The following is a 26,322-nucleotide window of genomic DNA, read 5'->3' as shown; positions in this document are numbered from 1 at the left end:
AGCCTTATTCCTGTTTTATATAAATTAATTATATTTATACTTTTCTTTTCTTATCAGTACTAAAAGTAACCTTTGAATAGTTCGACATTATGTGTGCCTGAAATTGAAAAAAAATGAACACCCCGCACTTACCGAAGTTTGCCAAAATCTGCAGCAGAATCCCGACGCTGATGAGCCTACGCAAAAGGCAACTTCCGCCGATCCGCATGTTGTTGAACCAACCGCCAATACTCGTCGTCTGCGGCCACATGTTTCCAGTTGTTTGGGTTTCCCAAAATGCACTCTCGTTGAATTTTATTCCACAGGCAGAATATTCTCACGCACCAAAAACTCACGCACTCACGATCCCGAATCGAATTATATACCCGGCAGTCAGTTCACACCCTGTTCACACTTTTCCCATAATGATTAGCATGAAGAGGCCGTTTCCTTGCCGGATTGACTTGTTTCCACATTAATTTTTAATTGCCCACTTGAGCTCAGCTGGCGTCCACCTCCACCACTGGAACTGGAAAGTTAGGGAAGAACATCGTCGTCGAACCGAACTACACTTTAATTGCCCCCTGAAGATTTTTATAGATTTTCACTCACGGATGGGAATCGTTGTCGACGTCGTTCCATCAGCGGCCAAGTAAACAAACCACTCCGCCCTTCCAAACGTCACTTCCAGCCTTTTCTCTTCTCTTCCAGAACTCTTGTTTTATCCGCCCTCCAAAAGTGAAACTCTACGGACAGCTTATTGAATGCACCTGTAAAAAAAGATAAAAATGCACCATAAAAATGTGAACGTGCTCCATAAAACAAGTAAAAACATACAGTTAAAGTTTTCAATTTCCACCATAAAGCAGTAAAATTAACCGACAAAAATCACTAAAATGTACCGGTTTAACACCAAGTATTCTGACTATTGACTCAGATTGTACTAAAAAAAATCAGAGGGGGTTGTGTACAAGACACGACCGCATGACGTTAACTACGCCAAGTGATTTTTTTGCATTTGAATTTTAGTCGATTTTCATAGTGGCAGCCTTCCTTTAGTTCAAAATCTAACATAATATCGTGACGGTCCCAACATTTAAGATTTTTAATTGACACCCAGTAAGATGTAGTTAACATCAATAGAAGAATGAGCGAAGAAAATGAAAATGGTCTGCTTTTATAGTGCGCTTCCCAACCCAAAAGAATCGTGGAAGACAATATGAACGAGTTTGGTTGCGTAAGAAAGGGGTCGACATTTTCCCAATTTTCGACAGTCTATCGTCAAAAATCAAAAGTTTTCTCTATTTGAATAAAATGTTGTATAAATTTCCGACCGATTGGTGGGAAAATATTGAAAATCTACCGATAAATGGCTGAGTTATTAGTATTTAAAATCTTACATAATTTCGTGACGGTGGCAACATTTCAGAGTTTCAATTGACACCCAGTATATTGTCGTAAGACGTAGTTAACGTCAAAAAGATAAATATCAAAGAATAATCCCCCGTAAACAAGGATGAGGGATCTTGTTTAGGCGGATCCAACATTCGATCGAATCCAATTTTTGATTTATTTATATTTTTCTATAAAGTAAATTTTGTACCTATTGACTTGACATTTTGTGCAAAAACGCACCCAATTAAAAAAATCTAAAGAAAACGCTGATTTAAAACGTTTTGTTGATCCTACTTCCGATGTAGAAAATTACAAGGGAAAATTTGATTTTATTTTGTACACTTTTTCGCGTAGAATTAGATCGATGAAGCATATTTAAGCTATTGCCACTTATTTTCGATGAAAGATACGATACCATTGTATAAATTTGGTATGTATACTATGTTGTCAATCCTTTTTTTCATACGATAATGCCCCAAATGCAATGAAACCCGAAAACTTTCTTGGTGTTGCTTATATTTTTATATAATTAACTAGTTTACTCAACGGGGCCAGGTATTGAGCTTTAACGCCGATAAAAAATCAGCTGCAAAATTATCACCAGTAAAAAATTCCTACAGAAAATATTCGAGCATTGTCTACGGAACTTTTACAGCTATTCGTCCAGGCATTTCATTAAAATTTTTTCAGAAGTTCAGGATTTCGTTAACGGATTTTATCGAGAATCCTTCTCTATTGGTATTCCTCCTGGGATTTTTTTTAATGATTACTACAGGGATTCATCCTGGAGCAGGGATGGGAAATGTACTGTAGCAAATATTTACCGCCTCTACATTCACATCTTTCTACACGACCATCAAAATCCAAAGCAAACATGACAGTTCAAAACAAAAAATGTCACGGCTCTTCAAAACTGTAATCTTCTTCTTCCCAACGTTATTTCAAACCCGAATGCGAAAAGACTCGAGCACAGTGGTAAGACGATTTTTCCGGTTTTCGGGGATTGAATTTTTGCTCTATGAAGGTGGCATAACATTGAACTTGTTTATATGCATCGCAACGGAATGGTTGTGCTCTCGCTGTTAGCGCTAATAGATTTCACTTAGTTGAAAACACAAGCGAAATATTAGCGATTGAATTATTTAACTTTTTTTTTCAATCATTCACCTTGGAATGGCTGCCCGAAAACGGTCATAGAGGAGAGACAAAAACAGTCAAGCAGTGTGTAAACCATTGGCAGCGCAACACCTGATGGTATTGATTATTATTATTATTATTATCTTTATTAAGGAGATTTTCAGCCCTATGGCTGGTTCATCTCCGTGGTATTGATGCCGCTGTTGCTTTTTCCAAGGATTTTTTGTAAATGATATCATAATGAATTTCTGCACAGAAGAAAAACTCTGGATGTTTGTTCATGAATTTCTTCAAGAAATTTCATCATTATTTTTTCAAGAATTTCTTCCAAAATGTGTACATACCTACATATACCATGATTTCAGCTGTATTTTGTTATCATGAGATATCTTCATGATTTGTTTAGTCCCCTGAGAAAACAATCCAATAATCTCAAACATTTTGTACAGATTTCGCTTCGAAAAATCCATCCTTTTTTATGCTAAGAACTCGTACAGTAATTGCTTCAAGGGTTACTAATATAAGCACTCTCTTACTGAATACATTACCCTAAGGATTCTTCATAATTTATTTCAAGTATTGAACCTGGGATTCTTTCAATATTCTTTGACAAGTTTTTCAAAGCCTTTTTATTTAATTTTTCCAAGTGTTTTCTATGGATGTCTCAATAAGATCTTTCAAGGACTTCGGCGTAGACTTCTTGAAATATTCATGCTATATTTTTTTCAGGATAACTAAAACTTATTCAGACTCATTTTGGCGACAAAAAACCTTATGAAATTTCTTTCAAATGACCAAGACTATATCCTAAAATGTTTTAATTTATTTCCTTAGAAATTACGCCAGAAGTACTTCAAGAGATTGCTCTATGCCATCCTCCAGTGATTCTTCCAACACATTCTCTTGCAATGCAACCAAAAATTCCTCTTAGGTATGCTGCTCGGTTCATCCCACGACTCCTTCAGGAATAGGCCCACTAGAGTTTCCCAGGGGTTCTGGAATTTCCTCAGGGATTCTTCCATGAATTTATCCACAGGTTCTTCCAAGAAGTTTGAGGAGAGATTCTATGACATTCTCCGGAAAACCATTTCCCGGAAAGCCGTTTTCCGGAAATCATTTCCCGGAATGACCCATTTCCCGGAAAACTCATTTCCCGGAATGCGACTTCCCGGAATGCACTAAAATTAAACTTTCGTGGAACCCTAATATTCGAAGCGATTAACGAGTAGCTATTCAGAAAGACCCCAGCTAAGTATCGCAGGTTCCAATTCCGCCGGTCGAGGGTTCTTAGGATTGGAAAATTCTTCAACCTTCAAGAGCATGGAGTTTCTTTGTCAATTGGCGAAGAATATTCTCAGTTAATAGCTATGGGAGTGCTAATATAAACATTGAGCCGAAAAGCAGTTTAAACGTCATGCCAGAAAGAAAAAGAAGAAGATCATACTAATTGAAACACTATTACAGCATAAAGTTCCAGCTAGTGTCTCATTCCAAAGGTGCGGAAGGAGTTGAAGGAAGAGTCACAAGCCTTATAAAATTGACAAGAACGATTGACTTTTAAATTTGAGCTCTCGATTTGTGAAGAATGGTAAGGTAATCCCAAGCCCCATTCATTTATTCCCTGTGCAACTTCGATTGTTCTGGTCAATCACGGAGTAGCAACTACGAATTCTACGGTCATCTATGCTTATGCTTATGCTAATCCAGGGTTGCAAACAGTCATGTAATTTACGCTACTGTAGCCTAGCAGAGCAAATCCCGAAGGCAGTGAAATTCAGCCTTTCGGTGCTGTAGGCAAAATGCCTAGAATTTAGTAAAACATTCTACTCTAAACTTGCTAGAGGCAACCCAAAACTGCTATACAAAAATATTCTATTTTCTGGAGCATTTCCCGCATTTACAGCCTTCGATGACACTAATGATTTAGAAAATTCATGCACCCAAAATAGACTACTTGATGAGATCCACGTTTTCAAACTACTGTAATGAGAGGAGTCACGTGAGTTTCACGACATTCATGCTTACTACTATTACCATCCCCAGCCCTGAAATATTCCAATAACTCAATAGAATGACCTTAGTTTAAAAGAAGGGAAATAATAGCAGCCTTCTCGCCAAAAATGTTACTGTCAGTATAATTCGAAAGAACGGCAACTTCTCAAAAGAAGGGTGATTCTCTATAAAAATGGCAGTAGCAATAACTGAAGTTTATGTTCATTAATTTATTTATCAGTTTGAACATTAATAATTATTTAAAAAGCATGCCTTGAGAGAACAGTCTATGTATGGAAAAAGAGCAATGAAAATGTAGACAGTGTGGTCAACAATAATTATACCAGAATAACATGAAAAAGGACCGGCCAAAAACTTTCTCACAGACTGCACAAAAATGGTATATAGGTTCAAAATGTCTTGGGATTATTAGGTCTTAAAGTAAGTCTACAATTGGAAACCTTTCAAAGGGATATGAGATCTAGACAATTGGTCTACATAATATATAAATAGCTAAAGCTTGCAATCAGTTTTTTTAATATCCTAACTGTTAAAAATTCGTTTAATCAAAAACTTCGATCTATTGAAAAACTGAAAATATGGTGGATACAATCATGATTATATATCTTTTTAAATTATTTCAAAATTACTTTTGCAAATATTTTTTCACGGCATTCGCAGGAATAGGTCTTATTAATATGCTACGATAAAACTGCTTTTCAAGTCAGAATATCAAATATAAGGACAAAAGCTAAAATCACGTTGCCTGTTGTTTAATTATTAAATGTTTAAATAGTTTTATTCAACATAAAAAATGAGGATGCAATTCAGTATTAAAGCATCAATGAAATATTACCGCCGTGCGGGATGACTTTGAGCATAGGGGTGACTTTGATCATTCTTTTGGATGCATATCATAGCTACATTAGTTTTACAAAGTATTCTTGAAACTTGCCATTTTGTTTTCATGGTTCTGATATGACCTTACTTTAAAAAATGGTTTAGAACCGGAAGCTACTTATTTTTTTTACCATAGAGTAGCTTTCATGGAAATGGGTTATTCCGGGAAATGTCTTTCCTGGAAAATAGGGTATCCGGGAAATGATTTCCGAGAAACGTCTTTCCGGGAAATGGTATAGAACCTGAGGAGATTTCTCCGTATTGTCCTGTTAGAACTTTTTAAGTTTTTTTCTTGAATATTGTCAGAAGTCATTAGAAAATTCTAAAAAGTAATCATCTGGAAATTTCTAAAATAGTTATTTCAGAGATTATACCAATCATTCATTGGAAAATATCTCTAATAAATCTTCTACAGATTCCTGTGAATATTTATTTGAACATTCGTGAAAGATCTCTTTCATATTATTCTATGATTTTAACACGAACTATTGAAGAAACTTTCCAAGAATTACCGAGAAATAATTCCAATCATTACTTAATGCCAGAACTTTTGCAAGAATTCTTAAAAAAAATCTTTTGAAATTCCTCAAAGGAATAACTTTTGGGATTGCTCAAGGAATTTGTCTCTGTGCTCTCCCTTTATTTATAAAACAAATCTTTATGAGAGGTCCTTCAAAAACCACCTAATTTTTCGAGATTTTTTGTTATCACAGTTTGCTTCAGAAATTTCTAAAGAGATGGTTTTCAGGGATCCCATAAAGCATGTTTGAGAGATTCTTGAATTCTTACAAAGATATCTGAACGTATCCTTCTATTATTTTCAATACATGGCCATGTTTACTATTGTTCATAAACGATTTCATCAGATATATTTTGAAAATTTGTAGTGGAGCTTGGCGTTAAATGTACCGTTGGGGCAAAACGCGCCACCTCAATATTTGTTAGATAAAAGTATTTTAGTCAAACGACCATTTTATACCTCTCACAAAAAAGAAATCCAATTTCCACATAAAAAAAACAAAAATCAAAAACAATTTTAACAACCTTGGGAGTAAAACAAATATAAGAATGAAAAAAAGCTGGATTTTGCAACAAAAAGAGCTCTATAAGGACACCCAATAAAAAGTTAGTCATTTATCAGATGTAATCATCGTAAGGTAGATCTTATTGATTGATGGAGAATACTGAATCAGTCATTCTCAGAGTTGTCAGTCTCAGGAATTCTAACGAAGATTTCTGAATTATTCACACCGGAATTTCGTTCGCGACACATCCGAGTATTTCTTTTCCAGGAAAATATTTCCCAAGCAATATCATAAGAAGTTTCGTCTAGTGTTTCGTCTTGAATTTGTGCAGAAGTTGGTGCAAGGATTCTTCTCGGAATTTTTTTCTAGTATTCTCAGCTAGAAACTAATATGAATTGTTTATTTTATAAGAAATCGGTTTGAGGCGTCCAGATTATTCCAGGAATTATTCGAGGCTTTACATCTTGAAGCACCAACAGTGGTGTGAACATAAACCAACGCTGTGTAGAATCATGTACAAGTATATTAGCATAATCTATGCGGGTCCCAAAGAACAACACTTGTAGCGATAATATCAGGGTGATCATCCTTTGCCATCCTTTAAAAAAATCTTTTGCACTATCCTAATGTCGGTAGTCAAACAAAAAAGAAAGGGTGGAGGTGGTAAGCAGCAGCGTTCAAAAGTATATTTAACTACTTCGTCATTTTGCGAATGCTATCCTTTTCATACTAAATTCGCCATTCTTTTCGAAAAAGTCTGTTCTTCAGAGTATTGCAGTGTGGCTGCGCGAATCACATCCAAATCAAAGGCCAAACCAAACAAAATTTAGTATGTAAAACTATTTGCTGAAAAGTAATCCTTTTTTTTATCTTTCAATATATGGAAAGTACATTGTTAAGCCATAGCCGTTCTATACTCATGAGAAACCGTACACTTATGCCCGCACCCTCCTATCAGATATAATCTCGTAATGTCATGTATTCGGGGTAACAAACCATTCGGGGTAATGGCTTGCGAGGTGATGGCGTTCGGGGTAGTGTCAGAGAGTCCAAATAAATATGAAACACATCTGAAAACAGTGCGATGTGCTTCGCAGCTAGAATTTAAATTTCATTTTTATTTCCTGTTATAATTGGAAACAGAAAATGATTTTTTTCTGCTTGTAGTCGATTTCAAGTGGCCGCTCCCGGTTGATGTGGGCCACTTTAAGCAAAAATCAAAATAGATAAGTTAATCTTGATTCACATTAACCCGAACGCCATTACCCCTAATGCCATCAACTCGAATCACCCCGAATTCCAATACACCAAATGACCCATAAATCCAAATTCCTCGAATTCCTATATCACCGGCTACATGATTGTTCATTCGAGGAAAAAGCATTCGGGGTTATGGAATTCGGGATACTGGTACATTCGGGGTAGTGACATTCGGGGTTATGGGATAGGATCCCCCAAATGACTCTGATAGTTGCGGGGCCCAGATAGCCGTAGCGGTAAACGCGCAGCTATTCAGCAAGACCAAGCTGAGGGTCGTGGGTTCGAATCCCACCGGTCGAGGATCTTTTTCGGGTTGGAAATTTTCTCCACTTTCCAGGGCATAGATTATCTTCGTACTTGCCACACGATATTCACATGCAAAAATGGTCATTGGCATAGTAAGCTCTCAGTTAATAACTGTGGAAGTGCTCATAAGAATACTAAACTGAGAAGCAGGCTCTGTCCCAGTAGGGACGTAACGCCAGAGAAAGAAGAAAAAGTTGCGTTCTGCCAAGTATTGAGTTCCAATTACTTCTTGGAGTACTGGTATTTAAAAGCGAAGGGACCTTCCGAAGGTCCATGAACGAAATTTATACGTATACAGGCAAAATGTAATCGGTCAAGTTTTGAGTTCAATAATCGTTTAAAAATTCCACAGATCTACGCGTAACCAGTGGGCTTTTGAGGCTTTTTAGTACAACAAATGTTTAATTTTATCCAAAAACTACTTGTAATGCAGCACATCGCATCCACAAGCGTAGCAAATGAGCAGAACTTTTCAAACTTGAGCTTGAGCTTGATTGGCCGCCCGTGATTGCTACTCCAGTTTCGCCAAATCAGCTGCACTTACAGAATGAACAAACTGAATCATTGCTTGCCACGTCAGAACGATGACCAATGATGGGGAGGGGGAGGAATTGTTGTTGCACTTATACTGATCCACTGTAGACCGTGGAGTCCGGACTGCATGTACGTCAGTTCATGCGGGAGTGTATGGTTTGGAGGAAGAGCAGAGAGGCTTGCTGTATGGTTAGCAGACTGCCTATGTATCAGGCGTAAGGAAAGGCGTGATACAATGATGGAAGAATGGAAGCGCAGGGAAACGGTTTTTTGTCCGTCTCTGGTTCTAGCAAATGCTATGAACGAATAGAGATCAGCTGTGATAGTTTAAGAGTGGAAAATATATGAAAGATACAACTACTAAGTACGAAGAAAGGGGCGGGCCTGGGATTGAACCCACGACTTCTGCTTATGAGGCCGAAGCAGTAGCCATTAGACCACCAACTCCGTCCTATTATTTGAAAGACAACAAATTCACTTTTAAGTAATATTTGCAATAAATCCTTTGAAACACATTACGATATTTTGTGGAACTCTCTAAGTATTCGTCTCGTAATTCCACTAATGGTAGCACTGAAAAATATGCCATTTTTTGGCATTCCTTCTCGAACTCGTCCAGGAGTTACCATTGGAATGTCTCAAAAGCTCAACCTCGCTACAGGCAGCTACATTTTTTACTGCTAAAAATATATTCAAATCGCGATAACTTTTATGTTTCTTGATATTTCTGCACCATCTTTTCACAAGCTCTCAAAAAACTCTTCTAATTTAAGAATAGAATCTGTGTAGATATTGATCATTTGCCATTTGAATTCGGAGATATTCCCAAATTGCTTGGGGGACCGACGTGTAGCCATTACCCACGTAAATTTCACAGACTGCAGAATTTTTTTCTATTTTATCTTTGGGAGATTTCTTTAGGAATTTTTAATATTTTGTTCTAGAATAAGAAGTTTCTGAGAAATTTTATTATAAATGTTTTCAAGAATTCCTAAACCGAATCCTCAAAAAATCCTAGGGCAAAAAATACAACTTATTATTAATATTTTTTAATTTAAGTAGTTTTTAATTTGCCAAGGCGTTTAACAAAATAAAAAATGCTATGAGAATTCCGAAAATATGTTTGAAAATCGTATCATAAACTCTCACAAAGATTTATCAACTATTCTCACAGGAATCATTCGATAATTCGACCAGGAATGTCATTTAAATAAAAATGTCATTAAGGACACTACCAAGCAGTGCTGTAAAATGTCAAAATTTTGGAAAAATTAAAATGCGTGTAGCGCATTTCCATGCGGAATTCAGCATCAGCAAATATGACCAACCAATTCAAAAATGGTAAAACATTTTCCGATGACTTTTTCCACGGGGAATGATGATATTAGCAATATTCAAAAGTCAAAGTCACGTGATATTCATGGCATTTAACAACACTACTTCCAAATAATTTTATAGGCATATATTTCCCAAGTAACGACAAAGGAGTTTTTGCCAGTATTTTTTTTAATTGTTCAGAAGTTGCTGCAAAAATTTGTTACCGTCGGGTAACATCTTTTCTAATATATTAAATTAACGTGAAAACGTAGGGAAAATAAGTGTGAAGCTCGGCTTTAGAAACGACTAATTTGAATCGGCGGTGGGTGGCTTTCGTTTGCGTTTCGGGAGTTGGGCAACCTCAGTAAAATGTGCCACCGAGGAGGTAGCGCTATCGAGAGGAAGGAGCACGTCTGCCGTAGGTGGCCGAGCGCCTGGTGATGAAAAAAAAAACGATTTGACTGGAGCACGAAGGGCAGTTGATCTTTGGCCGAGACAGCAAACGGTTGTGATCTCACGAAATATTTCTTTCTTTGCGGCCGCGTGGTAACCCGTCAATCGCTCGAAGTTAACGCCTACTACTAAAAAGGCTCGGGGAACCCCGTCAAGTGGCCAAGAGACCGAGTTACCGGAATCCCTGCATCGTGTTCAAGCACAGCAGTGGCCTGTAGGAGCCGTATCTCGTATTCCCGATCGCTACATCTTGGAGGCACACCGGCGTGGCCTCAACCAGTGGCCCTAACGACGACGATTCCCTCTACAATCCTGTCATCGGGATAATCAGTGACAAGTGGGCCCAGCAACCAACACTTATCGCCCGCTGAACGCCGCCCTTTCCATGGGCTCGCTCCCACGACATTCACCATCGTCTTTCTCGCCTTCCGTTCCCTTCTGGAACCGAGAGGTTCCGGGGCCGACAAATGAGAGTCTTATAAATTCTTCTCAGAATTTGTCTAGAAAATGGTTAAGCAGGTATTTTCCTAGAAATTACTCCAGATTGTTTTTGGCATTCTCTGTGAAAAACAAATATGAATCCTAAAATAAATTTCCGCTTAATTTATGATCTCGCGTTAAAAACCATTTTTAAGTAAACGTGTAGCTTGTAACTACTGAGCACGCGAATGGATTATTACATTTTTAACCAATGCTTCTATAAAGAGGAGTATTTAGTTTTATATCAATATTTTTCCAGGCAATGGAAAGATCATTTCAGAAAATGAATTAACTTAGGAATGATGTTGTGTTATTCCTGGATTCCACAAAGAATTAAATCAGGAACTTCCTTTAAAATACCGTTATTGTGAATAGTGTAATTATTGAAAGCATTAAATATAAAAAACCTCAATTCATTTGTTGTGAAGTTCCAAAAGGAATTATGAGTGAAATTTTTAGAAGAGTGCAATTCTTAGAAAGTTTCTGATGCATTTTAGGAAAGAATTCTTTGATGTACGTATGAAGGATTATCTTTGATGAAATACCTAGATAATCTCAGTTCTAGAAGCGTAATCAGTTCCTGAAGAATAACACATGCAGAAATGTCGCTAGGAAGTTTGAGATAAAACCTTGTGGACTTCATGGCGGATTATTGGAGCAGTTCCTCTTAAAACTAATAGCAGAACACATGCACAAACTCCGGGATTGTGACTGGAGATATCCTTTGCTTGATTCCAGGGCTTTTTCGTTAACTGAAGCCATTGTCTTGTCCATCGACTTGTGAAACAAATCGCATTTCGGAATCTACTTTACCCACTGAAATATAATGGGAAGGATTCACTTTCCCTGTTGTGTTACGTTCCATACCAGAGTAATCAATAATTGCCTTAAAAAATCCGAAAATATTGTCTAAACTTGGTGAACAGTTCCATTGAGGCTGTTCGACAGCTTGCTGTGACAAAGCTTCTGAAAAACTATGTCAGCTTTATGCGAATATGTCTAGGTACTCTTAGTCTACCACGAACTCCGTAGGAAACAGGCCTCCATATCCACCAGCTTAACTAGTGATATCTTCAAGGTATATTAGCAACATTTATACTTGTATAAGCCAATGAAAACATATTCTGTCAACTTCTTTGAGTATGGACTTTTGATTTACAACGACTGTTTACAAAGAACTGGTTACATAAAAACTCTTATGAGTTTAGGCTTTCAGATTTACACGCGTAAGCAGGGATTGTTTGAGAGATTGTGGACAAGGTTAATACCCATACTCACTCACTTAGTTAAATTCTATAAATATTTCAGTACAATGATTGTTTAAGATTATCGAAAAAACTACTTGTAATACAGCTCAACGGATCTAAAAGCGTAACGAATGGTTTATGAACAACATCAACACGCATATGGGCTCATACAAGTATATTCTGTAAAGTTTTGAGTTCGACGAGCAGTTCAGGTCATACAAGAACATATTTTAGTATACATCTTCACAAGCATAACTACCCGAGCAGAAGAAAATAATTACTGAATACCAAATTGAGGTATTCCATACCAGATAATTTCCAATACTTACAATCTGAATGAGGTATGAATGAGCCCTGCATAAGAGGTAAAATATCTCACATAATACCTTCTGCATGTTCTACAAATACCAAGCTGATAATTAGATCGGGTTTTGTAATACCTAAATAATACATGATAGATTTTCATTTAAAAATGATTTTTTTCAATAATAGTTCAATACCTCCAGCAGTCCTCAATACCTATCGAATACCAAAATGAAGTATTTTTAATTGTTTTAAACATTTTTTTCAAATACCATTAAAGAACCAAAATGAGGTATTGACAACTAACAATACTTAATTGTGGTGTGATACCAAAATATGGTATGTATGAGTTATTGCGAGTTATTTTTTCCTCCTCGGGTAGTGATCTTTTATAGAATTATGTAGAAGGTTCTAGGTTTTACCTAGTTTTGAATTCAGCGACTGTGTAAGATTAATTCATTGGAATATAGTTCTTCAGATCTGAAAATTTAAGCAGCAATCTTCCGACATTTACACGAATATGGACTATGCATGAGTATAAAACTCATTCCTAAATATCTGAGAAATAACGTCTGTAAATTGAAATGACAATATTCAAATTGTTTTCCAGCTGAATAGTTACTATTTCAACTGCCACCAGTAGTTAGAACCATTATGGCAGTCAACATTCAGAATCGCTCTTGGATAACTTTACACATTGACTCGAAACTTGCAAAATTATTTTTGTTTGAGTTTACTTGAGTATGTACCTCATTCATAAATCTTCAAGAGGTTACTGGATTTCCCTTACCTAGTTTTAACGTCGACGGCTACAAATCAAAGCCACGCTGAAGATGTCTGGGTTCGATTCCAGATCTAATCAGTAACTTTTCGTAATGGAAATATCATTGAAATGGTCAATGAGATTTCGAACCCTGTGCTAGTTAATCTTGGGACCATCGGCTTTACACCCCTTCCGAATGAAGTCGACTCTATAACATTTACGCCATGAGTTACTATTTTTACCATAAAAATAGTGTTCTGTCAAATTTTCAGCTTTCTAGGTGTTGATTTAAAGGTGGCCCAAAAGACAATGTAGGTTTATATGGAAATTACTATGGATAAATTTTGAGAAATGTTCCAATCACGTTAGTACTGTAATGTAAGTGGAAACTTATCATCCCATATTAAAAGCTCATTCTTCAAATCTTAATGAAGGATGTTGCTGAAGAAACAAATCCCTTTTGAGCTATTTTTGTTTGGGATTTTTGTACATGTTTGCCGGGCTCTAATCCCATATTGAGCTAAATAATAGCAAACAAATTCATGAATATTCTTTCTGCTATCTGTCGGATTAAGTTTCTCTTCGCCAAATTTTTTTATTATGGTTTGAAGAATGAGTTTTAACTATGGGATAATAAGTTTGTACTTACATTAGAGTACTAGCGTGTTTGGCATATCTCAAAATTTCTCCATAGTAATTTCCATATAAACCTACATTTTCTTTTCGCAACTTTTAAATCACAACCTAGAAAGTTGAAAATTTCACAGAACTCTAATTTTATGGTAAGGATGTTAAGGAGCATATGGGAGATTGGATTTTCAAACATTTTTAAATTTTGAACCACCCTAGTGTCTTATTCACTACACCAGGTCCGTCCCTATATTTTTGCAAAACTTTTTGGTGATTATTGAATTATATCTTAATAAATGTCTAACATTTGATAACATTACGTTACCAAGCGTTTGTTGTCATAGTTTGTTGTGCCACTGTTCGAAAACTCGGTACAATCCAATAAAAATGATCAGATAATTTGTGTTCTACCGAAACATTTTGTAAACCTTACTTATTAACTGAAAAAATTGAAAATTTTATCACACTCTATTTTTAAGGAGCGATGTTTTCTTTTTCATTGTACCAAAAACCTTTTACCCTTCGTTTATGTTAACATGCTCTCCGGTCGTCGGCGCACTGTCGGAAGCTAATTTTATTGTTTTTATATCCTCGCCGTCGTAGCTACTCGTCTTCGGCTCTCATCCCGCAATTGGACAACATATGCACGCATACGGCACACTTTTCTAGAGACGAGCACCCGAGAGCAGTTCTTTGGCCTTACCGGGGCGATATTATGGCTGGCGATGTTTTGGTGGCCTCCCACTTTATGACTTTCATTCACACTGACAGACGGGTTTCGATGCTATTCATAAATATTTTTTTAATTATGCTTTTTGAAAGGGATTTTTTTTTCGTTCGTTGTTATGAGCTCTATCGACACGCTTCAAGTGCACGGGATGACAGCTATTCTACCATATTTGAATGGCAATGTGACGTGCGATGGTGACGGAGCGCGTCGAACGGGAAGGATGTCTCTGGCTCTCGTCGTCGGTAGGAAGGCTGAATAAACAAATCTCTGAAAGTGGATAGGAGAAGCAGAAAGAACGAAATGTTAGAATTTGTTATTTGAAAAAAGTGGGTTTAGAATGGCTGTAACTGAACCTCGAAATTGAGTTATCTCCCTAGAAGAGACAATTGAATAGGATCGCAGCAGATAAGAGAGTTCTAATAATATAAACAAGAGCACTAGATGTTACACAAATTTTAAACGTTTACGAGTTTACCTAGAAATTGTGCTTGAAAACGCATCTCCTGCAATCGGCCAGTTGTCTAGTTTCCTTAGGCAAAAGCTCGCGTAAAACGCCACATTTAAAGCAAAGTGCGGCTCTCGGTCTCTATCGAAACCCCCTTCAAATGGGCGCACAAAGGCGCCCAGAAATTTCATTTAATATAATTGAATTTTTCCTATCTCGACTGGTGCTTCGCCGTTCGACGGCATCTTTCGGTTGGTTGATGCCTCGCCATGGTACCTACAGGCAGTTGCTTTGAGTTAAGGCATCTGGAAAAAAGTGAAAAAGAACGCAATTCTTCTACCAGAGCGAGTCGGGCTGCATTCTTCGAATTTTAAAGGTTCTCCAGGTTTGGGGAAATTTCTCTGTTTATGAATGGGCGCGCCTCGGAAGCATTGTAATGAAATACAGTGTAATCATTTTCTTGTTTTCAATATTTCCAGGTAATGAGCGATCTCTACGTGGGGTGGAAGTTGTTTACTATCATCATCATGATGCAGCCCACAGACGCTCAGACGGTTTGACCAACATTGACTTCGCCCCCCAAGTTAGTCAAACTGATTATTGTTGTTGCAATCGATTGACCGACTGTCGTAGTTCCCCGAGCAGAAGAAAATAACTACTGAATACCAAATAGAGGTATTCCATACCAGATAATTTTCAATACTTACAACCTGAATGAGGTATGAATGAGCCCTGCATAAGAGGTAAAATACCTCAAATAATACCTTCTGCATATTCTACAAATACCAAGCTGATAATTAGATCAGGTATTGCAATACCTAAATAATACTTGATGGATTTTCATATAACAGTGAAATTTTTCAATAATAGTTCAATACCTCCAGCAGTCCTCAATAGCTATCGAATACCAAAATGAAGTATTTTTAATTGTTTTAAACATTTTTTTCAAATACCATTATAATACCAAAACTGATAACTGAACAATACCTAATTGGGGTATGATACCAAAATATGGTATGCATAAGTTATTGCCGAGTTATTCTTTCCTCCTCGGGTCGTTGCAGCAACACTTTATTTCTTCGCATGTTTTGAATGATCTCGGCAAGTCTAGTGAATAGGTGATTTTATTTATATTCGGCAGGAGGTGGGCATATTTCTTCGGTATAAGGTGAAACATCTCGGAGTTCAAAGATGGCCGGCACAATGGCCGACTTATACCCCTACTCACGTTTTCAAAGGCACAAAACTGGAGAAATAGTAAGCAAATGTTTCTGATCTTCTTATTTTAAGCTTTCTGCTAGTGCACAAAACCAAAATAAAAAGTGCACTATTGTTGGATGCTTTTTTCGCGAGATTTGTGCCTTTGAAGTTTGAGTGCAATCTTAGAAGTTGATTCCAAACTGTTTCACCTTAAGGGCAATAATCGAAGTGACGAAGAGCATAACTTTCAAAATTAGGGTACCGAAAGAAATGGACATTGATGAGGAATTCCAGTTATAATTCGCACGAAGAATTCCGGCAAAACTCTAATATTTTGACGGGTCTTTGTCGGGGATTATTTTAAACAGTCATCCATATGGAAATGGCTATGGTAATTTATGTCTAGTTATTCTACTTTGAAGTTTTTCCAGGAATCCATGGGTTATACAAGGAATTCGGATATCTTACCTGGGCTTCTACCAGGAATATTCACAATAATTTCTCTAAAAATTTATCCACTATTTGAACTAGAAATTTCTCCGAAGAGGCATACCTTCAGATGGCATTCTTGCAGATATTTCTTCAAAGGTTCCTCTACTAATTGTTCAGGATTTCCTCCACCGATTCCTTCGATGATCAATCCAAAAAAATACCTCAAGTGATTTCTGCAGTAATTTTTCAGAGCTTACTCCAAGGAGGCCTACTTGAAGTTAGTTCCAAGGATTCCATCATGCATTATTCAGGAATCACATACCGAATTATTTCAGATATATATCAAGAAATTCATCACCAGAAATTCCCCCAAAGATTTTACCAGGCTTTTTTAAGGGCTTCCTCCTAGGACTCTTCCTTATAATCCATGAGACGTTGCTTCGAAAATTCCAAAATAAATCTTCAGCGATTATTTATTGTACTTTTTCTACAGAGCCCTTCAGAAGTCCAGCAAAACTTCAGGAATTTATGAACCAATTCAATAGGGATTTTTCCTTGCGATTCCACCAGGAATTCCACCAAAATTCTTAAAGAAATTGCTCGATGAATCCCTCCCAAGAAATTGCTCCTATCAAAAAACTTCCAGTGATTCTTCTAGTGATTTCCCTTGGAATACCTCCAAAAAATCCATCACTGATTAATCCAAATATTCTTGTAGGGATTGCTCCAGGGAGTCCTACACGATTTTCGCTAGAAATTCCTTCAATAATTCCTACAGAAATACATGCCAAGATTTACTCCAGGAGCTCCTACAGTGATTCTACCCAGAATTTCTCCAATGATTCATCAAGGAATTCCTCCAAGGTTTCCACCAGGAAATTTTCAAGGATTCCACAAGAAATACTGTAAAAGAATTGAAAGAAATCCTACACGGGATTCTCCCAGAAATTCCTATAGAGATTCTGCTATCAATTTTTATGAAAGAATTACTTCAAGAATCTACCAGAAATTTTTCCGAGGATTCCTACAGGAATTTATCCATCAATTCATTCCAGTATTTTTTTAAGGATTTTTTCCAAGGAATCCACCAAGAATGACCTTAGAAAATCTTGTAGGATTGCTTTGAAAGTTCTTCCAGAGATATATTAAGGAATTTCTCTAGGAAATTCTCTGAAAATCTCTCCAGTGATTTCTTTGGTGATTCCTCACAATAAACTGTTTCATTTTTTTTCCAGAAACATTCCAATAAAATCCTTCCAGGAATTCAACCTGAAGACATTCAGAGAAATGCTTTGTTTAAACCTCTTCGTTATGGGATCCTTGGCGGAACCCTTGGAGGATTTTTCCAGAATGTTTTAGTTTCCTGAAAAACCTAAGAATCCCTGGAGACTTTCCGCGAGAAATTTCGGAAGAAATCTCTTGAGTAATTCCGCTAATTAAGTACTTACGAGAAATTTCTGTTGAAATCCCAGAAGGAATTCCTGATAACCTTGAGAGATATTAATGTCCTAAAGAATTTTGGGAGGTATCCCTTGATTAATTTCGGGACGATTCCCTTGAAGAATTTTCTAGAAATACTCCTGGAAAGAAATTCCGGTAGAATCCTTTAAACATTTCCGGGAGGAACCTTCTGGAAGAATTCTTGGTAGAATCCCTGCCAAAACTTCTGACGGAATCCCAGAAGTTGTTCATGATGGAGTCCCATGAGGATTTATAATAAAACACTAGAAGTATTTCAGAATCCATGGAAAAACTTCTGATGGAATCCCTGCAGAAAATCCTAATGAAAGCTATTGAAAGACTCCTGATGAAATCATTGAAGGAATTTCTGATGGAATCCCTAGAGAAACTCTTGATTGAATTCCTGTAGGAATTACAAGTAGAATATCTGAAGGAACTCCTAAATGAATTCCTTCAGAAACCTTTGATATTTTCAAAGGAACTCCTGATGAAACCATGGGAAGAATTCCTGATAAAATCTCTAGACGGACTCGTAATGGAACCCCTTGATGAACTCCTGCAGTAATCCCTAGAAGAACTCCTGATGTAATGCTCTGAAAGAACTCCTGGCGGGATTCTTGTAGGAACTCCTGATGAAATCCCTAAAGGGATTCCAGATAATATGCCTGCCAAAACTCCTTATAAAATCCCAAGAAGAAATTCTGATGGAATTCCTTGAGGAACCCCTGATATAATCTGTAGATAAATTGCAGGTGCAATCTCCGAAGGAACTTTCTAGAATCGCTAGCGAAACTTCTGAAAAAAACCCTGTAGGAATTCCGGGTGGAATTTCTGAAAGAACTCCTTTTAAAATCCCTCAAAGAACATCTGATGTAATCCCCAGAACAACTCCTGATGTAACCCTTAAAAAATGTGATTTAATCTCTGGAGGGTTCCCAGGTGGAATATCTAACGAAACTTTTGATGTAATATATAATATACTAGTGGTCCCGGCAAACTTCGTCTTGCCATCAAGTAGGCTGTTGAAAAATGCCCTGCAGTACCCCATACAATATGACAGTTTAGTTTTATCCAGTTTCTCCGACTTTTACGGCGCTTTTCCTAAACTTTTCTCACGCACGAACACGTCGCATACCCTATCGAATCCAACAGTGAAAGCATCAGGTGAGTCTGTAGACGCGTTCTCTAGTCATTTCGAGACATACAAACACCATTCCATTTTTATTTATATAGATGTAAAAAACTCCTTATGCGAAAGAAATCCTGATGCATTTCCTTGAGGAAACCCTGAAGTAATTTCTAGAAGAATTTCAAGTGGTACCCGACCAGACGGAAGAAACAAGATTATAACAGAATGTGTTCCCCTGATATGATTTTTATATCACCAGCTATTATAAAACATGTACCGTTAGTAGTTAAAATAACAAAAATTCTAACAAAATTTGCACCAAAATAAACTAAAATATAACAAACCCTGTTACAATTATATCAAAATTATTATGGAATGTCTTACAAGGATGTTACTAAATAACAAAATTATTGCAAACTATGTTACTGTTTATGACATCGGTTGTCATTTGAAACCAACTTATAAATGCGATGTCAAATATGTAACAAATGTTGTTATAAATGTGTTACTAAAATTATAACAAGTTGAGAACAAAGCCATCTTGATAGCAGAATTTTATCAACTTCTGTTATTTTTAACTGCTGCTGATAGGAATGTGTTATAATCTTGTTATGTGGATCTGGTCGGGTATCCCTGATGAAACTTCTGATGGAATCCCTAGAAAAACTTCTGATGGAATATTTATAGGAGCTGCAGCTGGAATCCCAGGAGGAATTTCTGATAAGATTCCTGATAGAACTCCTGATAGAATCCTTAGAGGAACTCTTTATGATATCCCTAGGATAAATCCTTATGGAATTTCTATAGGAACTCCTGATAGATTCTCTGGAAGAATCCCAGGTGAAATCTATGAAGGAACTATTTATGGAACTCCTGATGAAATCCCTAAAGGTTCCTGATAATATGCCTGTCGAAACTCCTTATAAAAACCCAAGAAAAAATCCTGATGGAATTCCTTGTGGAACCCCTGATATAATCTCTAGATAAATTGCAGGTGCAATACCCGAAGGAACATTCCAGAATCCCTAGCGAAACATCTAAAAAAAAAACCCTGTGGGAATTCCGGTTGGAATTTCTGAAGGAACTCTTGATAAAATCCTTCAAACAACTTCTGATGTAATCCCCAGAATAATTCCTGATGTAATCCTTAGAAAAAAATGTGATGTGATCTCTGGAGGAGTTCCAGGTGAAATATCTAAAGAAACTTTTGATGTAATATATAGATAAACTTTTGAATGAATCTTTATAGGAACTCCTGTTGAAATTTCCGAAGAAATTCCTGATGGAATCCCTGGAGGAACTCCTTATGCAATCCCCAAAAGAAATCCTGATGCATTTCCTTGACGAAACCCTGATATAGTCTCAAGAAGAATTTCAGGTGGTATCCCTGATGAAACATCTGATGGAATCCCTAGAAAAACTCCTGGTGGATTTCTTATAGTAGCTGCTGATGAAATCCCTGGAGGAATTTCTGATAAGATTCCTGAAAGAACTCCTCATAGAATCCTTAGAGGAACACCTTATGATATCCCTAGAATAAATCCCTATGAAATTTCTATAGGATCTCGTGATATATTATCTGGAGGAACTCCTGATAGAATCTCTGGAAAAATCCCAGGTGAAATCTATGAAGGAACTATTGATGGCATCCCTAGAAGAATTCTGATGGAAGTCCTAAAGGTACTCTTGATAGAAGCCATATAGGAACTCCTGATGGAAACATTTGAGGAACTTTTGATAAATTCTCTAGAAGAGTTCCTGATGAAATTCCAGATGAAATCCCTTTGGAAATTCCTGATAAGATTCCTGATAGAACTCTTGATAGAATCCTTAGAGCTTTGGAGGTACTCCTGATATAATCTCTGGAGGAATTCAAGAGGGAATCCCCAGGAGAAGTCTGATGGAAGCCCGAAAGCTACTTTCTATAGAATCCCAATAGGAACTCCTGAAGGAATCCTTGAAAAATTCCTATAGATATTATTGAAGGAACTCCTGATGAGATCATTAGAGGAACTATGGAAGAACTCCTGATGGAATTCCTAGAGCAACTCCTGATGGAATCCTTTGAGAAAATCCTTAAGATATTATTGAAGGAACTCATGATGAAATCGTTGGAGGAACTCGTGATGATTTTCCTATAAAAAACTCATGATGGAATTCCCATAGGAACTTCTAATGGAATCCTCTGATATTCTTAGAAGAACTCTTCATAATATCCCTAGCAGAAATCCTGATGAAATTCCTCGAGAAACTCCTGAAATAATCTCCAGAGGAATTCCTGATAGAATATCTTGAGGAATTTCAGGTGGAATCTCTGAAGGAACTCTTGATGGAATCCCTCGAGAAACTTTTCATAGAATTGCTAGAGGAACTCCTGATGAAATTCCTAGAGGAGTTCCAGGTGGAATCGCTGAAGGAACTCCTATTGGAAACCCTGGAGGAATCTCAGATGGAACCAGTGAAGTAACTCCTGATGGAATCTCTAGAAGGACATCTGATGAAATCCCCATGATGGAATCCCAAGGGAAACTTCCGATGGAATTCCTAGAGAAACTCTCCTGATGCCTGGAACAAGTTTAAAAGGAGCCCCCTCCCCCTGGATGAATTCCTGGTTAAAATCCTAATGGATTGTAGGAATTCCTGGTACAATCCCTGGAGGAATTCCGTATTACGGAATCATCGGTAGAACTGCTGGTATAATTGCTAAAGAAATAGGTTAAAGATTGTGGGGACCATGCCATCAACGCTGTATAAATTCACGCATTTTGACTTACCACCCATCTGCATCCGCAGTTCATGGGACGTCGAAGCTTCAATTTGACATGTTCGTGCAACATCCCTACAGACAGAACGATCAGTTCGTCAAACGTTTGGCTCCGCCCACCGTTTGATTTTAGCCGACAGATTCACCAACCGTCAAATCGGTTTCACAAACTGTCAGATTGGTTCGTCAAGCAGCACCACACACGGTCAAACATAGCACCAACATGAGCATCAAGTCAATGTTGGTCGAAACGTCTGAGCGTCTGTGGGGTGCATTAGAATCGACAGTCGCTTGGAGGTTAAATTTGTTGTGCTCGAACGAGGAAACGCAGTGAGTAGAAAAATGAAAATATCCTTACAATCCTGGGGCTCACTAGAAATGGTGATGATGTTCTGTCATGACTCAAAGGGCCACTGTTGAAATGGGATGTAAATTGAATGTCGATGAATTATGCGTGGGTTGAGTATCCATGGCACGCATTCTTCAAATGTAAAGCATGATATTTTTTGAAGAATGTTCTTTGAAACTTAATGATTAAATTTGTCCTTATCCCCAATGATAAACAGGTTAGCACAAAATCCTCTAGAAATTAATCAAGGAATTTGGTAATACAATTTTAAAATACTTGTACAATTTCTTATACTTCTTTTTTTTCAAAATTTGGTCTGTAGTTTTGCCATAAAGGTTCCAGAATTTCACAAAACCTTCAAAAATTTTGCCAGACAAAATCAACAATATCTGTGGAAATTTATTGAATTTTCTATACTAACCGTAGGATAAAACCTCCAAAAAAATTTCAAAAATTCTTCAGGAATCCTATCATAATATCTGCTATGATTTATGTCAAGTAGGGTAGTATCTCCACCGATTCCTTCGATGATCAATCCAAAAAAATACCTCAAGTGATTTCTGCAGTAATTTTTCAGAGCTTACTCCAAGGAGGCCTACTTGAAGTTAGTTCCAAGGATTCCATCATGCATTATTCAGGAATCACATACCGAATTATTTCAGATATATATCAAGAAATTCATCACCAGAAATTCCCCCAAAGATTTTACCAGGCTTTTTTAAGGGCTTCCTCCTAGGACTCTTCCTTATAATCCATGAGACGTTGCTTCGAAAATTCCAAAATAAATCTTCAGCGATTATTTATTGTACTTTTTCTACAGAGCCCTTCAGAAGTCCAGCAAAACTTCAGGAATTTATGAACCAATTCAATAGGGATTTTTCCTTGCGATTCCACCAGGAATTCCACCAAAATTCTTAAAGAAATTGCTCGATGAATCCCTCCCAAGAAATTGCTCCTATCAAAAAACTTCCAGTGATTCTTCTAGTGATTTCCCTTGGAATACCTCCAAAAAATCCATCACTGATTAATCCAAATATTCTTGTAGGGATTGCTCCAGGGAGTCCTACACGATTTTCGCTAGAAATTCCTTCAATAATTCCTACAGAAATACATGCCAAGATTTACTCCAGGAGCTCCTACAGTGATTCTACCCAGAATTTCTCCAATGATTCATCAAGGAATTCCTCCAAGGTTTCCACCAGGAAATTTTCAAGGATTCCACAAGAAATACTGTAAAAGAATTGAAAGAAATCCTACACGGGATTCTCCCAGAAATTCCTATAGAGATTCTGCTATCAATTTTTATGAAAGAATTACTTCAAGAATCTACCAGAAATTTTTCCGAGGATTCCTACAGGAATTTATCCATCAATTCATTCCAGTATTTTTTTAAGGATTTTTTCCAAGGAATCCACCAAGAATGACCTTAGAAAATCTTGTAGGATTGCTTTGAAAGTTCTTCCAGAGATATATTAAGGAATTTCTCTAGGAAATTCTCTGAAAATCTCTCCAGTGATTTCTTTGGTGATTCCTCACAATAAACTGTTTCATTTTTTTTCCAGAAACATTCCAATAAAATCCTTCCAGGAATTCAACCTGAAGACATTCAGAGAAATGCTTTGTTTAAACCTCTTCGTTATGGGATCCTTGGCGGAACCCTTGGAGGATTTTTCCAGAATGTTTTAGTTTCCTGAAAAACCTAAGAATCCCTGGAGACTTTCCGCGAGAAATTTCGGAAGAAATCTCTTGAGTAATTCCGCTAATTAAGTACTTACGAGAAATTTCTGTTGAAATCCCAGAAGGAATTCCTGATAACCTTGAGAGATATTAATGTCCTAAAGAATTTTGGGAGGTATCCCTTGATTAATTTCGGGACGATTCCCTTGAAGAATTTTCTAGAAATACTCCTGGAAAGAAATTCCGGTAGAATCCTTTAAACATTTCCGGGAGGAACCTTCTGGAAGAATTCTTGGTAGAATCCCTGCCAAAACTTCTGACGGAATCCCAGAAGTTGTTCATGATGGAGTCCCATGAGGATTTATAATAAAACACTAGAAGTATTTCAGAATCCATGGAAAAACTTCTGATGGAATCCCTGCAGAAAATCCTAATGAAAGCTATTGAAAGACTCCTGATGAAATCATTGAAGGAATTTCTGATGGAATCCCTAGAGAAACTCTTGATTGAATTCCTGTAGGAATTACAAGTAGAATATCTGAAGGAACTCCTAAATGAATTCCTTCAGAAACCTTTGATATTTTCAAAGGAACTCCTGATGAAACCATGGGAAGAATTCCTGATAAAATCTCTAGACGGACTCGTAATGGAACCCCTTGATGAACTCCTGCAGTAATCCCTAGAAGAACTCCTGATGTAATGCTCTGAAAGAACTCCTGGCGGGATTCTTGTAGGAACTCCTGATGAAATCCCTAAAGGGATTCCAGATAATATGCCTGCCAAAACTCCTTATAAAATCCCAAGAAGAAATTCTGATGGAATTCCTTGAGGAACCCCTGATATAATCTGTAGATAAATTGCAGGTGCAATCTCCGAAGGAACTTTCTAGAATCGCTAGCGAAACTTCTGAAAAAAACCCTGTAGGAATTCCGGGTGGAATTTCTGAAAGAACTCCTTTTAAAATCCCTCAAAGAACATCTGATGTAATCCCCAGAACAACTCCTGATGTAACCCTTAAAAAATGTGATTTAATCTCTGGAGGGTTCCCAGGTGGAATATCTAACGAAACTTTTGATGTAATATATAATATACTAGTGGTCCCGGCAAACTTCGTCTTGCCATCAAGTAGGCTGTTGAAAAATGCCCTGCAGTACCCCATACAATATGACAGTTTAGTTTTATCCAGTTTCTCCGACTTTTACGGCGCTTTTCCTAAACTTTTCTCACGCACGAACACGTCGCATACCCTATCGAATCCAACAGTGAAAGCATCAGGTGAGTCTGTAGACGCGTTCTCTAGTCATTTCGAGACATACAAACACCATTCCATTTTTATTTATATAGATGTAAAAAACTCCTTATGCGAAAGAAATCCTGATGCATTTCCTTGAGGAAACCCTGAAGTAATTTCTAGAAGAATTTCAAGTGGTACCCGACCAGACGGAAGAAACAAGATTATAACAGAATGTGTTCCCCTGATATGATTTTTATATCACCAGCTATTATAAAACATGTACCGTTAGTAGTTAAAATAACAAAAATTCTAACAAAATTTGCACCAAAATAAACTAAAATATAACAAACCCTGTTACAATTATATCAAAATTATTATGGAATGTCTTACAAGGATGTTACTAAATAACAAAATTATTGCAAACTATGTTACTGTTTATGACATCGGTTGTCATTTGAAACCAACTTATAAATGCGATGTCAAATATGTAACAAATGTTGTTATAAATGTGTTACTAAAATTATAACAAGTTGAGAACAAAGCCATCTTGATAGCAGAATTTTATCAACTTCTGTTATTTTTAACTGCTGCTGATAGGAATGTGTTATAATCTTGTTATGTGGATCTGGTCGGGTATCCCTGATGAAACTTCTGATGGAATCCCTAGAAAAACTTCTGATGGAATATTTATAGGAGCTGCAGCTGGAATCCCAGGAGGAATTTCTGATAAGATTCCTGATAGAACTCCTGATAGAATCCTTAGAGGAACTCTTTATGATATCCCTAGGATAAATCCTTATGGAATTTCTATAGGAACTCCTGATAGATTCTCTGGAAGAATCCCAGGTGAAATCTATGAAGGAACTATTTATGGAACTCCTGATGAAATCCCTAAAGGTTCCTGATAATATGCCTGTCGAAACTCCTTATAAAAACCCAAGAAAAAATCCTGATGGAATTCCTTGTGGAACCCCTGATATAATCTCTAGATAAATTGCAGGTGCAATACCCGAAGGAACATTCCAGAATCCCTAGCGAAACATCTAAAAAAAAAACCCTGTGGGAATTCCGGTTGGAATTTCTGAAGGAACTCTTGATAAAATCCTTCAAACAACTTCTGATGTAATCCCCAGAATAATTCCTGATGTAATCCTTAGAAAAAAATGTGATGTGATCTCTG

At 37.0% G+C, this 26,322-nt stretch overlaps 1 protein-coding gene across 3 annotated transcripts in view; it reads right to left on the bottom strand.

The window, feature by feature from the left end:
- LOC5566409 overlaps nucleotides 1–26,322 on the bottom strand; it is a 718,065-nt gene that overhangs the window by 503,720 nt on the left and 188,023 nt on the right. For 2 of the 3 annotated variants that reach the window (XR_002498600.1, XM_021837392.1), the window contains exons 2-3: nucleotides 14,241–14,718; nucleotides 133–749 (exon numbers count right to left, since the gene is read on the bottom strand). Coding sequence is in view for 2 of the 3 variants with exons in the window: in XM_021837392.1 (XP_021693084.1) it covers nucleotides 133–250 (118 nt within the window). In the remaining variant the exon portion in view is untranslated. The remainder of the gene's footprint in view (nucleotides 1–132; nucleotides 750–14,240; nucleotides 14,719–26,322) is intronic. The other variant, XM_021837393.1, reaches the window with a different exon arrangement.

Source organism: Aedes aegypti, chromosome 1 (assembly GCF_002204515.2).
Source record: "Aedes aegypti strain LVP_AGWG chromosome 1, AaegL5.0 Primary Assembly, whole genome shotgun sequence".
In the NCBI taxonomy this organism is placed as follows: domain Eukaryota; kingdom Metazoa; phylum Arthropoda; class Insecta; order Diptera; family Culicidae; genus Aedes; species Aedes aegypti.
This window is presented reverse-complemented; position numbering and strand designations above follow the sequence as displayed.